Genomic DNA, 12,875 nt, shown 5'->3' with positions numbered 1-12,875 from the left:
ATAGTTTTAATTATCCTATTTATTGCTTAGTTAACTGAAAATCACAATTTAAATAGTAATACACAAGCATGTAGCTCTACTTCAATAGAAAATAAAGAAGATGTTACACTATTATTTTGTTATTAATAAAAATGTTGTTCAGAGTTTTTATTTTTATTTTTTGTAAATATAAGTTTGAAGTACACATGAAAACAAAAATTTTGATACCAAAGTTAACGTAATACGACCATTTATCTCAGAGTTATGTCAAGTTAAAATGTGTAGTCTTTCAATGTTATTGGTATGGAAGTTCAATTTCTTGCCATACAGGAGTAGGGGTAACTAAAAATACGTCGGCCAGTTTTTCGCAACATACGAGCATGGACGAGTCCGCACTCCAGTATATTCTTATCTATCTCAGTGGTGTCCATATCACTGAGTTATCACACTATCACTGCTATCACATTACTCTATGGAAACAACACATGATGGATAATCATGAACACGAGTAGCCTGTATCTGTATTCCGTCAGTATTCAGTAGGTGTAAATTGTAAATCTCCTAATGAAACACGAGTAATCGTCATATTAAGTTACAAAATACAAACAAATTTAATACTCAATTACTACCTGAATTTGTATAACTCTTAAAAAAAACTGTTCGAAATGGCTTCGACATCAGTGTCTAAAGGAACATTCCAACCAGTAAGTTTTTCAACTTTTATTGCAATGTTAAAAGTTAATGGTAGCAACTGCCATATGTACCTATTGCCTATTAATTATATCTGATAAACACTGGTAACACCATAAAATATTGATATTTTTAATTTTTAAATTGTAAAATTCTTAAATAGTATATTTTTTGTAGACGATAATTAAATATATTGCACTACTTAATTTTATTGTTAATAGATTTGCCTAATTTAAATAAATTATTAATAAATAAAATTAAGCATACATTTTTAAAATTTTAATTGCATTATGATATTTACACTTGATATTCACAAATAGGATTCTGATGTTCATATTACATTTGAAGATCAACAAAAAATAAACAAGTTTGCAAGGCTTAATGCACGTGTTGACGAATACAGAGATGAATTAAAATCGAAACAAGTAAGATAGTTTTTCTTATAAATACAAATCTGATTTTGAGTAATTGAAATCATAAAATTTTGGTTACTTGTAAATTAAAGATTATAAATTTTTTTTATTCAATTGTGTTATTTTGTAAATTATACAGTCCCCGTAAAAATATTGGAAAATTCAAAATAACATTTAATCTAATTTGATTTATCATAAATATAAATACTTACATATCTATTTTTATAACACTAAGATCTACTCATTTTCAATTGATTTGTTTAGACAACATTAAAGAATCTGGAAGATGCATCTGAAGAGTTGATGTTATTGGACGAAGATGATTGTCCTAATCTTCCATATCTTTCTGGAGAAACTTTTGTATATTATAATCTAGAAACTGCACAGGTAAGAAAATTATATTTTCTTTTGTTATCATAAACAATAATTTTTAAAATCATTTGATGTGATATTTGTATAGAACAATTTGGAAGAATTGAAAAAAACTGTTGGAAAAGAGATGAAAGATATTGAAACGAAAATTAAAGATATTTCATCTACTATGAGTGATCTAAAAACACATTTATATGGAAAGTTTGGTAACAATATAAACTTAGAAGCTGAAGATTAAAAAAAAAATACCTTTATTTCTTTATTATAATGTAATAAAATTTCTTATTAAACTAAAAATGTAATCACATAAGTATATTTATATATAAAAAAATTGTAACCCAGCTTTCAATTAATAAAAAAAATATATAAACTTAAATTTATATTTAACTTATATCATAATTTCACTTATAAATTTTATACCAATGAAAAAAATAGTATAAATAGTATTAACACAATAACAATATTAAACAATTTAAAAACAACTATAAAATGTGTTTGTATTCATTATGGTAATTAAAAAAAATAAGTTTATTAATTTAAAACTTCAAGGTCATTGATTCTTAAAATAATATTACTTGAATCAAATAGTTGGAAATTCAAGCTCTATAATATGTTAGATATGTTTAATGATTGGAAAATAAAAAAAAAACTACAATATTTTACTGGAATACTTAGCAGATAACAAAAAAATAATATCCTTTTTCTGTATTAACCTTATTAAGTTATAGGCTTTTATACTTTCTGGAATAAAAAATTTAAGTTTAGAAACATTGTAGCCTATTAAAAATAACTTGCGTTTAAACTTGATTATTTATGAACTGTTGATACAATACTATAATTATGCATTAATTAAGAAACTATTATAAAAAATTGTTTGGACTTTGTACTTAGTGTCCATGGTGGACTGACAACATTAATGGTGTCACAGTACCACATACTAAGCACAACAATTGTAGTGGGTTAAAAGTATCACTGCCTCCTCTAGAAGCTTTGACCATCAACTCTGGAAGTACATGAACTGTTGCAACATATAAAAATGTTCCTGCACTGAACAACATGGCGGCTCCAGTGGCATTCATGGACGATAATGTTTCTTTACTTTCCTGAAATGTATAATCATAATAATTTAATAATCATAAACATAAAGAATAATTTATTCAACAAATATCTGAACCAAATGTTAAGTACCTGGCCTATGCAAAAGAAAGTGAGTAGTGCACCTAGGGGTGCAGCCATAGAAAATACTAACAGATGTCTACGTATTCTTTTTTTGTCAAGTCCATGGTGTAATAAAATGGTGACTAAACCAAAGGCAGCTGGTGCTTTATGTAACATTATTGCAATAAAAACTATCATTTCCACTTCTGTTTGAGTCGAGGCAGCTGCAGCACCCAAAGCAATACCATCAGCAGCAGCATGCACTACAAGACCTAGGGTAGCTGTCATACTACCAGAATTACGACTGGCAAATCCGGCTTCTACATCTTTAAAAATGCAATATTCTTGTATATTGGTCATTAAGACATTTTTTGATACTTGCCTTTTGTATATTTTGATGACAGTTGATCTACTAATAACATTAGTGTAAATCCTAATACTAATGTAACTCCAATTACTGAATGAAAATTAACATCACTAAAATCTATTGTAACTGTCATATTATCAGCAGCTGTAAAAATCAATTTAAATACAAAATCAGTAAGTTAATATTATTTACACGAATGATATAGATTAAATAAATAATTGTAATTCTTTAAAATATAGACATGAACTCATTTATATTGTGATCAATATTATAATTTATTAAAATAAAAAGTAGTAACTGAGAAAATATATAAGTATAAAAAGTGATATGTATGAAAATAATGGAAGTATGAGATTACATTTGTAATTGATGGACTACCAAAATATTACAAATTATTTAAGCTCAACTATTATACAAAATACATTGATTTGTTATTTATACATCAAACTTATAACAAGACAATACACATTTAATGATTGGTATTTTAAAAAAGAAGGAAGAAAATTAAATTTATACACTGAAAAAATAATAATTACAATACAACATGAATAGATATTTGGTGAGCTATAGCTGAAACTAAAGCAAATTGTTGTGTCTGAAATCTGAATGATTAGAGAAATCTTATCTAACCAATTAGGTAAAACTATACAAGATTTAAAATCAAATTAGAAACACATCATAAGTCGCTATTATTATTAGGGCCCAGATTTATATGCAATTGCATGTTTTTTTCTGAACAGTCCAAAAAATAGTTAAGTAAGCTTTAAGTTTGATTTGTAGTCAACAGATTCTAAATATAAAGTTTTATTTTGCATATTTTGTCATTTTTTGACTTGTACTACATAATATGTTATATTTCCTTTATTTTAATTAAAATTACACCTTTATAGTTATATTAAATTTATGGTCCATGTAATTTGACGAGGTCATTTTTTTATCTTATCTGAGACTTATCGAGACAAGAAGTCATTTTTTATTGAGTAAATTTTAGTGAATTATACATTAGTCGTGTTTGTCGCGAACTGAATACGTGTAACTTTCATTAAATTTTATTTATTTATATTTAATGAAAATAAAAAACTTTTTTAAATTAATTTTTTTGCATATTTTTTATTTTTAAGGGTATATATATCTATAAAATAAGAGCACAAATGCATATTTTATAGTGCATATTTCTGAGATTTTTAGAGCATATATCTGGGCTATAATTATTATTTAATAGATTATAGTTAAGTACATTGGCTGTAAGACAGGATGGTCCTAACAGCCCAATAAATCCATAAAGAAGAAGAATATTTAAAATTAATGCTAATTAGCATGATAAATATTACATAATTTATTTCATTAAGTATCAGCACTTTTTAAATTTGTTAATAAAGTGACCATTTTTTGAACAGAAAAATTAGTTACACTAATGAATGTACAATTAAAATTCTGGCATGAAAAATTTAATAGTAACAATTTTATTTATAAGAGATGTGTTCTTGACTTAAAGAACACAAATATAAAACTAGATAAGTTCATCAAAATAAGGTAAAGAAAATTACTAAAAGTATTAAAATATGATTAGTAAGTGTTGTTTGTTATTCTTTATTGACTAAATACCATAACTACTCAATACATAATATTGATAATATATACCTATCATGTATTATATAATTATAAATGTTGTGAAAAGGTTAATTTTTTATGCTATTTAGGGACAATAAGAAATACCAAACATTCATAAGAAAATTACATAAATTATAAACCATAATTTATCAAGTATTTGCACATGGATTGAGAGAATTAAATTTCCATATGTTAATAGAATGAATCCCAGTGTTTAATAATTTCCTATTATGGTATAACACACTTTTCAAAAGTTAATCAATATATTTTGACAATGCATAACATTTTTAGCACTTCTTTCAAATGTTGAAAAATATCTTAGCTCCATAAAACACCTACATATTAATCAATGAACAAACTTTTGTGTGGTGCCACAGTTGAGTAGAGGGAGTGAATTCCTTCAGGTATTATTACAGCTAACGCCGTACCGACAAGGAGGCCAGCTCCAAAAAGGGATACGAGTTCCAATTTGGCCTACGAAATACAATATAAATATGTGATATTACAATAGTTATGCATGACCAATGCATCATACTCACTTCAGACATGGGCATCACTAGCGGAACACTGCCAGATAAGTAACTAGCTACCAACATTAGAACAGACAGCAGCATCAGGAACGTCGATTCGTCCATGGCGGCGGACGTCAAATAAAAACAATCACGAATTTAAAACAAAAATGCAAAAATACATTAAGTCATGGTGGCTTCAAACCGACAATAATCATGAATACCAAACGCAGGATTCAGTTTTCTCTTTAGGAGCGCAAAAAACATATTTACACATTTGCCTGTTTTGTTTAATTAACGAGGAAGTTCAATCGCGACTAATAATTATTGTTATTCGTGTAAAGTAAACAACAAACGACAGAAGAGAATTTTTTTTTTGAATTGTGCTACGCCGTCAAATAGTGGCATGATAGAGCCGTCACTACAGTTATTAGGTCATACTATTACCTATTTAAAATATATTACCAATATTTATACGAAGAGGAATAATTTTAGCAATGTTTAATCAACGTACTGATAAGTGATATCCAACCACGGTTGTGGCCAAGGTGTTTAGGCAAATGTTTATCATTATTTTCCTGAAAATATTTTTACAATAATTGGAAAGTATGTTTATGCTGTATGGGGGGGACTATTTCCACGTAAAACAATTCGTAAGGGAGTTTTCAAAATTTGGAAATTTTCCATTTTCATTTGCGTTTTGTCGATCATCCAAAGGTATTTGAACATTGAACATTCATGACTGAGGTAAATTTTATCACAGTGGTGTTCTGAAATGAATTCAGTTTTTAAATTTCTAAAATGTTGATATTTAAAATTTTTGATTTTGAAAAACACTTGGACTTTCATCGAGATTTTAAAAATCTAGAGTTTTATGTGTTATGCAAATTCGAAAACACATAAATTATGTAAATCGTTTAGATTAACAAATTATTGTCTATAGTTTATAGCCCTAAGTCTCACTGTTTTCGCATAAAATAACTCGTTAGTAAGTTTTCAAAGTTTAGACATTTTCTATTTTCATTCGCGTTTAGTCGATCACTCTAAGGTGTTACAAACATTTATGATTGAGGTCGATTTGACCGCAGTGGTGTTCTGAAGTAGGATCAGATTTTAAAATGTCTAAATTTTTGATTGTTTAATACAATTTTTATTGTACAATAATATTTATTTGCACTATAATTGTGCAATATTTTTTTAAATATTAAAATAAATAATTTTCGTAAAATACTTAAATTAAATTTTAATTATTGGGAGATTTGGTGTTTGGAAGTTAGTGCAATAGGTTGATAAAAATTTTTATTTTTATGTTTTTTTTCTTCCATGATGTTAGGAAAAGTGTCCGATGGCTGATGCCTATACTTCTGATATCGCAGACCGTAGTTATATCATTTTTCCTATCGTTAATCGTTATTACTTTAAGCTTTAAATTTTTTTCATGACATCTTTTATATTTTTGTTATATTGTTTTTACTATTTTATTGTAAGTTCCCTTAAAAATGAATTTTAAGTCAATAGATTTTGATCTAGCACAAAACGTATTTTATTTCCACAATGCCGAATTACAAAGTTTAACGTTTGTGCTTGACTGGGACACTGGAGAAAAATTCTATTCTAACTTATTAAGAGTAAGTATTGTTATGTTGTAGATATCTATATTATAATATTGTTTTTGTATATTTTATATTTATAGATTTTATGATTTATATTTATGTTAATCATTTCACTTCAATTAAATTTTATTTTAACAGAAGTCCTTTGCAAATATATTAGATAGACCAAATGATCATTCTATGATACTTGTAAAACCAGGACAAACCAATTATTTTCATAGAAAGATTCCAGCATTTGATATTAAATATATTGAAGATTGCTTTAAATTCAAAGAATATCTTGATCCAACCAAATATTTGTGAGTATTGTCATCATTGATTTTTATTTATTAATTATAATTTCTTCTTTTTTTCGTATGAGAAAGATTGAAGAATAGAACATACAATCCAATTTTTCTTAATAATTATCTACTAAATAGTAACTATAATAATATACTCAAGTTTTAAGCTTCTAAGCTAATTTAATTGTATGCCAGTGTATTATAATAATCATAATAGTACTAACTATTTGTTGTATATTTTAATATATTTCTATATTATATTTAAATTTGTAGTAGTTTTATAACCAGTAGTCGTACAACTTTAACATGATGTATTAATGTGTGATGCTCCAACCTTAATAGATCACTGTGATACCTACTAAAACCATTAATATCAGAACATTTTTCTCTAATGAAAAATTGAGTATATTTAACATTTTGTCGAATTACAAATGATTCATTTATTGTTGATTTTTTTTCTTTAAAAACATATACTCATTAATTCAAACAATTTTCCAGGGCACCCAATTTTTTTTTTTTATTATTCTCCTCCCCCCCCCACCATTGATTTAATATACATACTTTTTCTATATAATAGGTCCAATCTATTACCATGATTTATTTAAATGTTTTTCTAACATGTTATTTAGGTTATTTAGGCAGTCAGTCTAACAATACATAAAAATGTAAACACATAATATAATTAAAAAAGAGTATTGACCATTATTGACATTAGGCATATAGTCAATATAATGAAAAATACAACTCTGTATCTTAGTTTAGACTGTAAATAATTATATAAATAAAGTATTTAAAAAGAAAAGATTTACAAAATTATGATAATCTTAATTTATTGATTTTTATTTTTATTTTATAGAATTAAAAACACATGTCTTGCAAATTATACAAAAGATGATATATTTGATTGTTGGTTCTATCAAAATAAATCATGGTCTGATTTAGTTTCAATTCCAGAAAACAAAAATAATAATTGTAAAATTATATCCTCATCTACTAATCCCATTTCTCAAGTCGCAAGGTATGTATAGTTTTTATATTAAATATCGGTTATTGTTTTAATCCCGAGATACACACATACGCAGTAAACTCTGGTATTTCTATTTGTAATCTGATATATCCTATTATCCGGTTAGGTATTTTTTTTTTTTTATTTTTTTTTTTTTTTTTTTTTTTATCATAAAACTATTTTTGTAGTCAATAAAACAAATCGAGGCATTCGTGTAGCAGGTGATCTACCGCAGAGGAGTGATCTGCGAATTCAGGACGAGTGATCTACGTTTTAATAGTATAAAAACACATTATATTTTTTTATTACGAGTACGTCATATTATACAAATATTCGTTAAATATAAAAATAAAAAATAATTAGCTAAATATAATAATAATTTCAATTACAGTAAATGTTTTTAATATCATTTAAAAATTTAAAAAAAAGTATTTTCAACATTAATTGATCTCCACCATGCTTCAATCAGATGTCGAGGTAAAAGTTCCGATGTAGTGCCATGCATTTTTCGAAGTATTTTCATTTTCAGATGTGACCAAACGCATTCTATTGTCTGGGTGTTGGCTGCTGTTAGTGGGTCGACAAAGTTTTTAGAATGGTTTACAGTCAAGTGATTATAACCTGTATTTTGTAAAATTGTATATGGTTTCCATTCATCTGACATTATTGTTGTTCCTGGGAGTATTTCTTTTTCAATAATTGGAATAAGTGTAGCTCTATCTCGACGTTCAACAACAAAAAAACGTTTTTCAAGAAAACCATCATGCCGCCAACACATTCCAAAAACCCTAGGTCCTTCTACTCGTTTGCCATAATTTCTATTCCTGTTATTAGGAGGAATATTTTCAGAATCAGAATCAGAACTATCGTCGTCCGTCAAATTTGCACCTCTATGATCACCCAGTAGAATCCTGCCTCTATTATATTTTCTTTTCCCTCGTAGTAATGACTCGTCAATTTGAACACATTCATTAGGTCCACCCATAGGTTTCCGATTTTCATAAATAGTACAACACACATCGCGGCATAAATTGTACCAGTCTACCACTGTTTTATTAGAACGTCCTGTAAGCCGACAAACGTTTACAATACTCATGTCTACTGACCAGTAAAAAACTAACTCTAAAATTTGTCCCAGCGACAATTTAGAATTACATTTGTTATTCAAATCCGTATAAGTAAAAAATTTATTGTCTTGACGCAGAGACTGGAATGTTTGGCATCCTTTTTTAACGCATCTTAAACTTTGGTACTCACGTTGTTCACCAGAAGCCAGTCGTTTTTTTCTGATCACAATTTTTGTTTCGGAATCACATTTTTTACAATTTGGTGTTTCACTGTCATTCGGAAGTAAATTGTGAAGTTGTAAAAAATTTACAGTTGATTTTTCATCAGCAATTATTTTATAAAATTCAAACGCACGCATTATAGACAATCTCCGACCAACGAACAATTTGAAACTAACCTATCTAGCAACATTGCTAATGACTCGTAGTCATATTGTAAATGTCATTAATCGTTATCGCAATACTGTCCCACTGCGGTCTGCGATAATGTGCGAATAATAATAGTATAATATAATATAATAATTGTAGATCACCAATTACACCTTGTAAACTACGGTAGATCACCTGATACACCTAAAAAGAGGTAGTAGATCACCTGCTACACGAATGCCCAAATCGATTAAATTCTATTAACCAATTATGTTAGATAGATTAAGTTAACATGAATGTATTTTAGCCGTGTGTATGGTTTAGCTAAGTTCTACTATGTCTCCTTTCACTCCAAATTAATCCAACTCAACTATCCATTAATAAAACACCTATTTTTTCTTAATCTCCATAGATGTCTTAAACACTTCTAGCCTAGAGATCTCCTAATTTAATCTGTCGAGTGGCACTACTGAGTGCCTTCCCCTATTTGTCAATCTCGCTATATAAATATCTATATAAAACTTACTTATTGTACAGAAATGTTATATAGACTATAATTATATTTTTAATATAAAAAAAAAATCTGTGTGTATTGTATAATAGTTAGTATCTACATAAATTATAGGCTGCTGCCAAGGTACAATTTTTAAATCAGACATTATTTAAGTTATAATAGATATATATTTAATATTTAACTTATTTAAGAGGTATTAAAAGCCAGAGAGATTCTCATTTGTATTATTTTGAAAACATAGTAGGGAGCAGATAGCCTGAAGGATCTACTGGGAATTCTAAAATTAACCTCGTGGCCCTATCGATGCTGTGTATAAAAAAATTTATCCATCCCATGTTCCTGCCACCAAAAAGAAAGGTATTGTCAAAAAATGACCGTGTTATTGAATCATTAAAAAAAAATTTAACTAAATATGGTTTTAATCCATAAGTATTATTACATATTATTATTAAAATAAATTAATTTTAATTTAGATAGCATACTTTGAATGTATTTTATAACTGTTTGTTTGCACTCTGTTTTATCTGATTGTCAAGATATGCTTAAAATAAAATTGTCATATTTTTAATGAATTTAAAAATATTTTTCTTTAAGTAATCTGTTTTCATATTTATTGTAGATTATTAATTTTAAATAGTATCAAGCAGGTAGATACAGATTATTATTATTTTTGATTATTCGGATTATATTAGGCTAGATAATACAATTTCAATTTTTTGTTTATTGTTATTTTCGTCTTATTATTTTCAAGTGATCTTCCAGTTAGATATATGCATCTTATTAAAATAAAAGTTAATCTCACTACATATATTAATGAAAATTAAAAATGTTCATAACTCAATGATTTAAATTTTACTCATATATTATTTTAGTTCTAGATCTAACGCTGATTCTAATGATACTATGTTGTCTAACAATTTACAGAAGACTAATTTAAAAAAGTAAATATTATACATCTATTTATCATGATATATAATTTATATTTTGTTTAAACCATTTTTGTGAAGCACAAGAATGCCTTATTCACATAAAGAAGAGATGAATATTGTTAATTACATAATCAAAAACAATTATGCTTTCAATGTCACCGGAGTAACAATGTGGCAACGTATGGAACATGCCAAAGTAAGCTAATAAAATTAATTGATGTTATAACTCAAGGTTTAACTAATTCTCAAAAAATATTTACACAATTCTTCAAATACTCTATTCTTAATACAATTCAAAATCTAAATCCACTCTTCTGTTAAATATTTGAATATTTAATAGTACAACATCAAACAAAAATAATTTGTACTATCATATTTTTTTGTAATTAGTAAAATAAATCATATTTCTCCATTTTATAGGTATGTAAACATCGTACATGGCAATCTATGAAAGAAAGGTATTTAAAACACATTAAATATGATTTAAATTCAGGAAATCATAGATTCCCATTTCTTTCACCAAATGATTTGAAACTATTGCGACAAGGGTTTGTACCTATTTTATTTTATTTTTTTTATACTTATATATATATATATATATAATGTAATGAAAATAATTTTTATTAATTTATATATTTTAGTTTAAATATTGAAAAATTAAATAAGTATGATAAAGAAGCAATAAAATCTCGATTCAATGAAGAACGAAATGAAGATTATAATTCAGATAGTTCCTAATATATAACCTAACTATGTAATCTGATATTCCATTAATTTGGTTCTATTATACTTATAAAAAAAAGGGTTTGTCTGTTTTTTAGTACTTAAGATTTTTTTAACACATTTTTTATTTTAATTTTTTATTTTAAAGCATACAATTTGTAAATAAATTATTATAATAAGTACGCATGCGGAAATATATAATATAGCTTGACATCAACATGATAAAAGCAGCTACCCAATGGCGACACTTTATGACATGATTAGGTTGAATTTAAATTTATCTTATATATTTAGCTAATTGATATTGAAGTCTCTACATCACTTTTTCTTCAGTCGACGAGGAGGGTTATCAGGAATGGTGTCGAAATCAAGGGCAGAGATTAGTGGATTGGAGTGGTTTGACAGTCAGGAGCGGAAACGTTTATAAAGGGTTATTGCAGTTTCTTCTATCGTATTAATTTTTAAATCTGTATATTAGTAACGTAATATGGGGCATTAGTGATTAACCGGAGGGTAGTGGATTGGAAGGTTTGAATTTTATTTGTGTTCGGTTTTTTGGCCACGTCATTTTAATACATTTAACATTTTTATAACTATTGAAAAAATAAAATAAATAAAAATAATAATTGTAAAATTATATCCTCATCTATTAATCCCATTTCTCAAGTCACAAGGAATGTATAGTTTTTGTATTGAATATCGGTTATAGTTTTAATGCCGAGATACGCACATGTAGTAAACTCATGTATTTCAACCATGTAATTTGATATATCCAATAATTTGGCTTTATTTTACTTATCAAAAAAAAAAAAGGTTTTCTGTTTTGTTTTACTTAAGCTTTTTTAACACTTACTAAATTTTAACAATTCAATATATTCTATATAGGTAGAGTATATAGAGTATATACCTACTCGTATCATTATTATTAGTAGCGTAGCCATGATTTCTATGGGAGAAAGACATTAAAAAACACATAAAAATTTAATTTCTATTGTTATTATTTGAGATAACTTTCATAGATATTATTATTTGATTTAGTTATATAATATTAAAGTTAAAAGTTAAAAATATTATAAACCGCTAATATAAATATAATGGCAACAGACGCATAACAAAACAATAACATAAAAAACACATCAAGCAAATTAATAAGTACGTAAACGTTCTTCGATAATATTGATTTTTATTAAATCTCTCGTTTCTTAACTAAAAGTTTAATACAATAAATATACATTTCAATTATTAAAAACTTTTTATTTATAATATGTCTTTTT

General features: G+C 26.5%; 3 protein-coding genes across 4 annotated transcripts; 2 read left to right on the top strand and 1 right to left on the bottom strand.

The window, feature by feature from the left end:
• Positions 1-434: 434 nt before the first annotated feature.
• On the top strand, positions 435-1,759 carry LOC112596596 (probable prefoldin subunit 4). The gene is made up of 4 exons (XM_025342360.1): positions 435-683; positions 990-1,094; positions 1,347-1,469; positions 1,543-1,759. Exons 1-4 carry the CDS (start codon positions 645-647, stop codon positions 1,690-1,692), a joined length of 417 nt encoding a protein of 138 aa, XP_025198145.1. The 5' UTR covers positions 435-644; the 3' UTR covers positions 1,693-1,759.
• A 213-nt stretch (positions 1,760-1,972) lies between these two features.
• Positions 1,973-5,583, bottom strand: LOC112603835 (zinc transporter ZIP9-B). Of its 2 annotated transcripts, none has more exons than XM_025352621.1 (5): positions 5,130-5,583; positions 4,950-5,064; positions 2,995-3,123; positions 2,643-2,932; positions 1,973-2,557 (listed from the first exon to the last, which is right to left on the bottom strand). In XM_025352621.1, the coding sequence occupies exons 1-5, from the start codon at positions 5,223-5,225 to the stop codon at positions 2,342-2,344; spliced, it is 846 nt and encodes a 281-aa protein (XP_025208406.1). In that variant the 5' UTR covers positions 5,226-5,583; the 3' UTR covers positions 1,973-2,341. The 2 variants fall into 2 exon arrangements, with proteins under 2 accessions (XP_025208406.1, XP_025208398.1); XM_025352613.1 differs by having other exon boundaries at positions 2,643-2,938; positions 5,130-5,581.
• A 791-nt stretch (positions 5,584-6,374) lies between these two features.
• LOC112598734 lies at positions 6,375-11,722 on the top strand. Its single transcript, XM_025345318.1, has 7 exons — positions 6,375-6,727; positions 6,851-7,011; positions 7,850-8,011; positions 10,822-10,890; positions 10,957-11,074; positions 11,299-11,426; positions 11,520-11,722. Exons 1-7 carry the CDS (start codon positions 6,599-6,601, stop codon positions 11,614-11,616), a joined length of 864 nt encoding a protein of 287 aa, XP_025201103.1. The 5' UTR covers positions 6,375-6,598; the 3' UTR covers positions 11,617-11,722.
• The last annotated feature ends 1,153 nt before the right edge of the window (positions 11,723-12,875 follow it).

This window comes from Melanaphis sacchari, unplaced genomic scaffold, assembly GCF_002803265.2.
Source record: "Melanaphis sacchari strain LSU unplaced genomic scaffold, SCAv2.0 Contig0_pilon_pilon, whole genome shotgun sequence".
Classification (NCBI taxonomy): domain Eukaryota; kingdom Metazoa; phylum Arthropoda; class Insecta; order Hemiptera; family Aphididae; genus Melanaphis; species Melanaphis sacchari.
The sequence above is the reverse complement of the archived record's forward strand: the minus strand, read 5'-3'. Positions and strand labels throughout refer to the sequence as shown.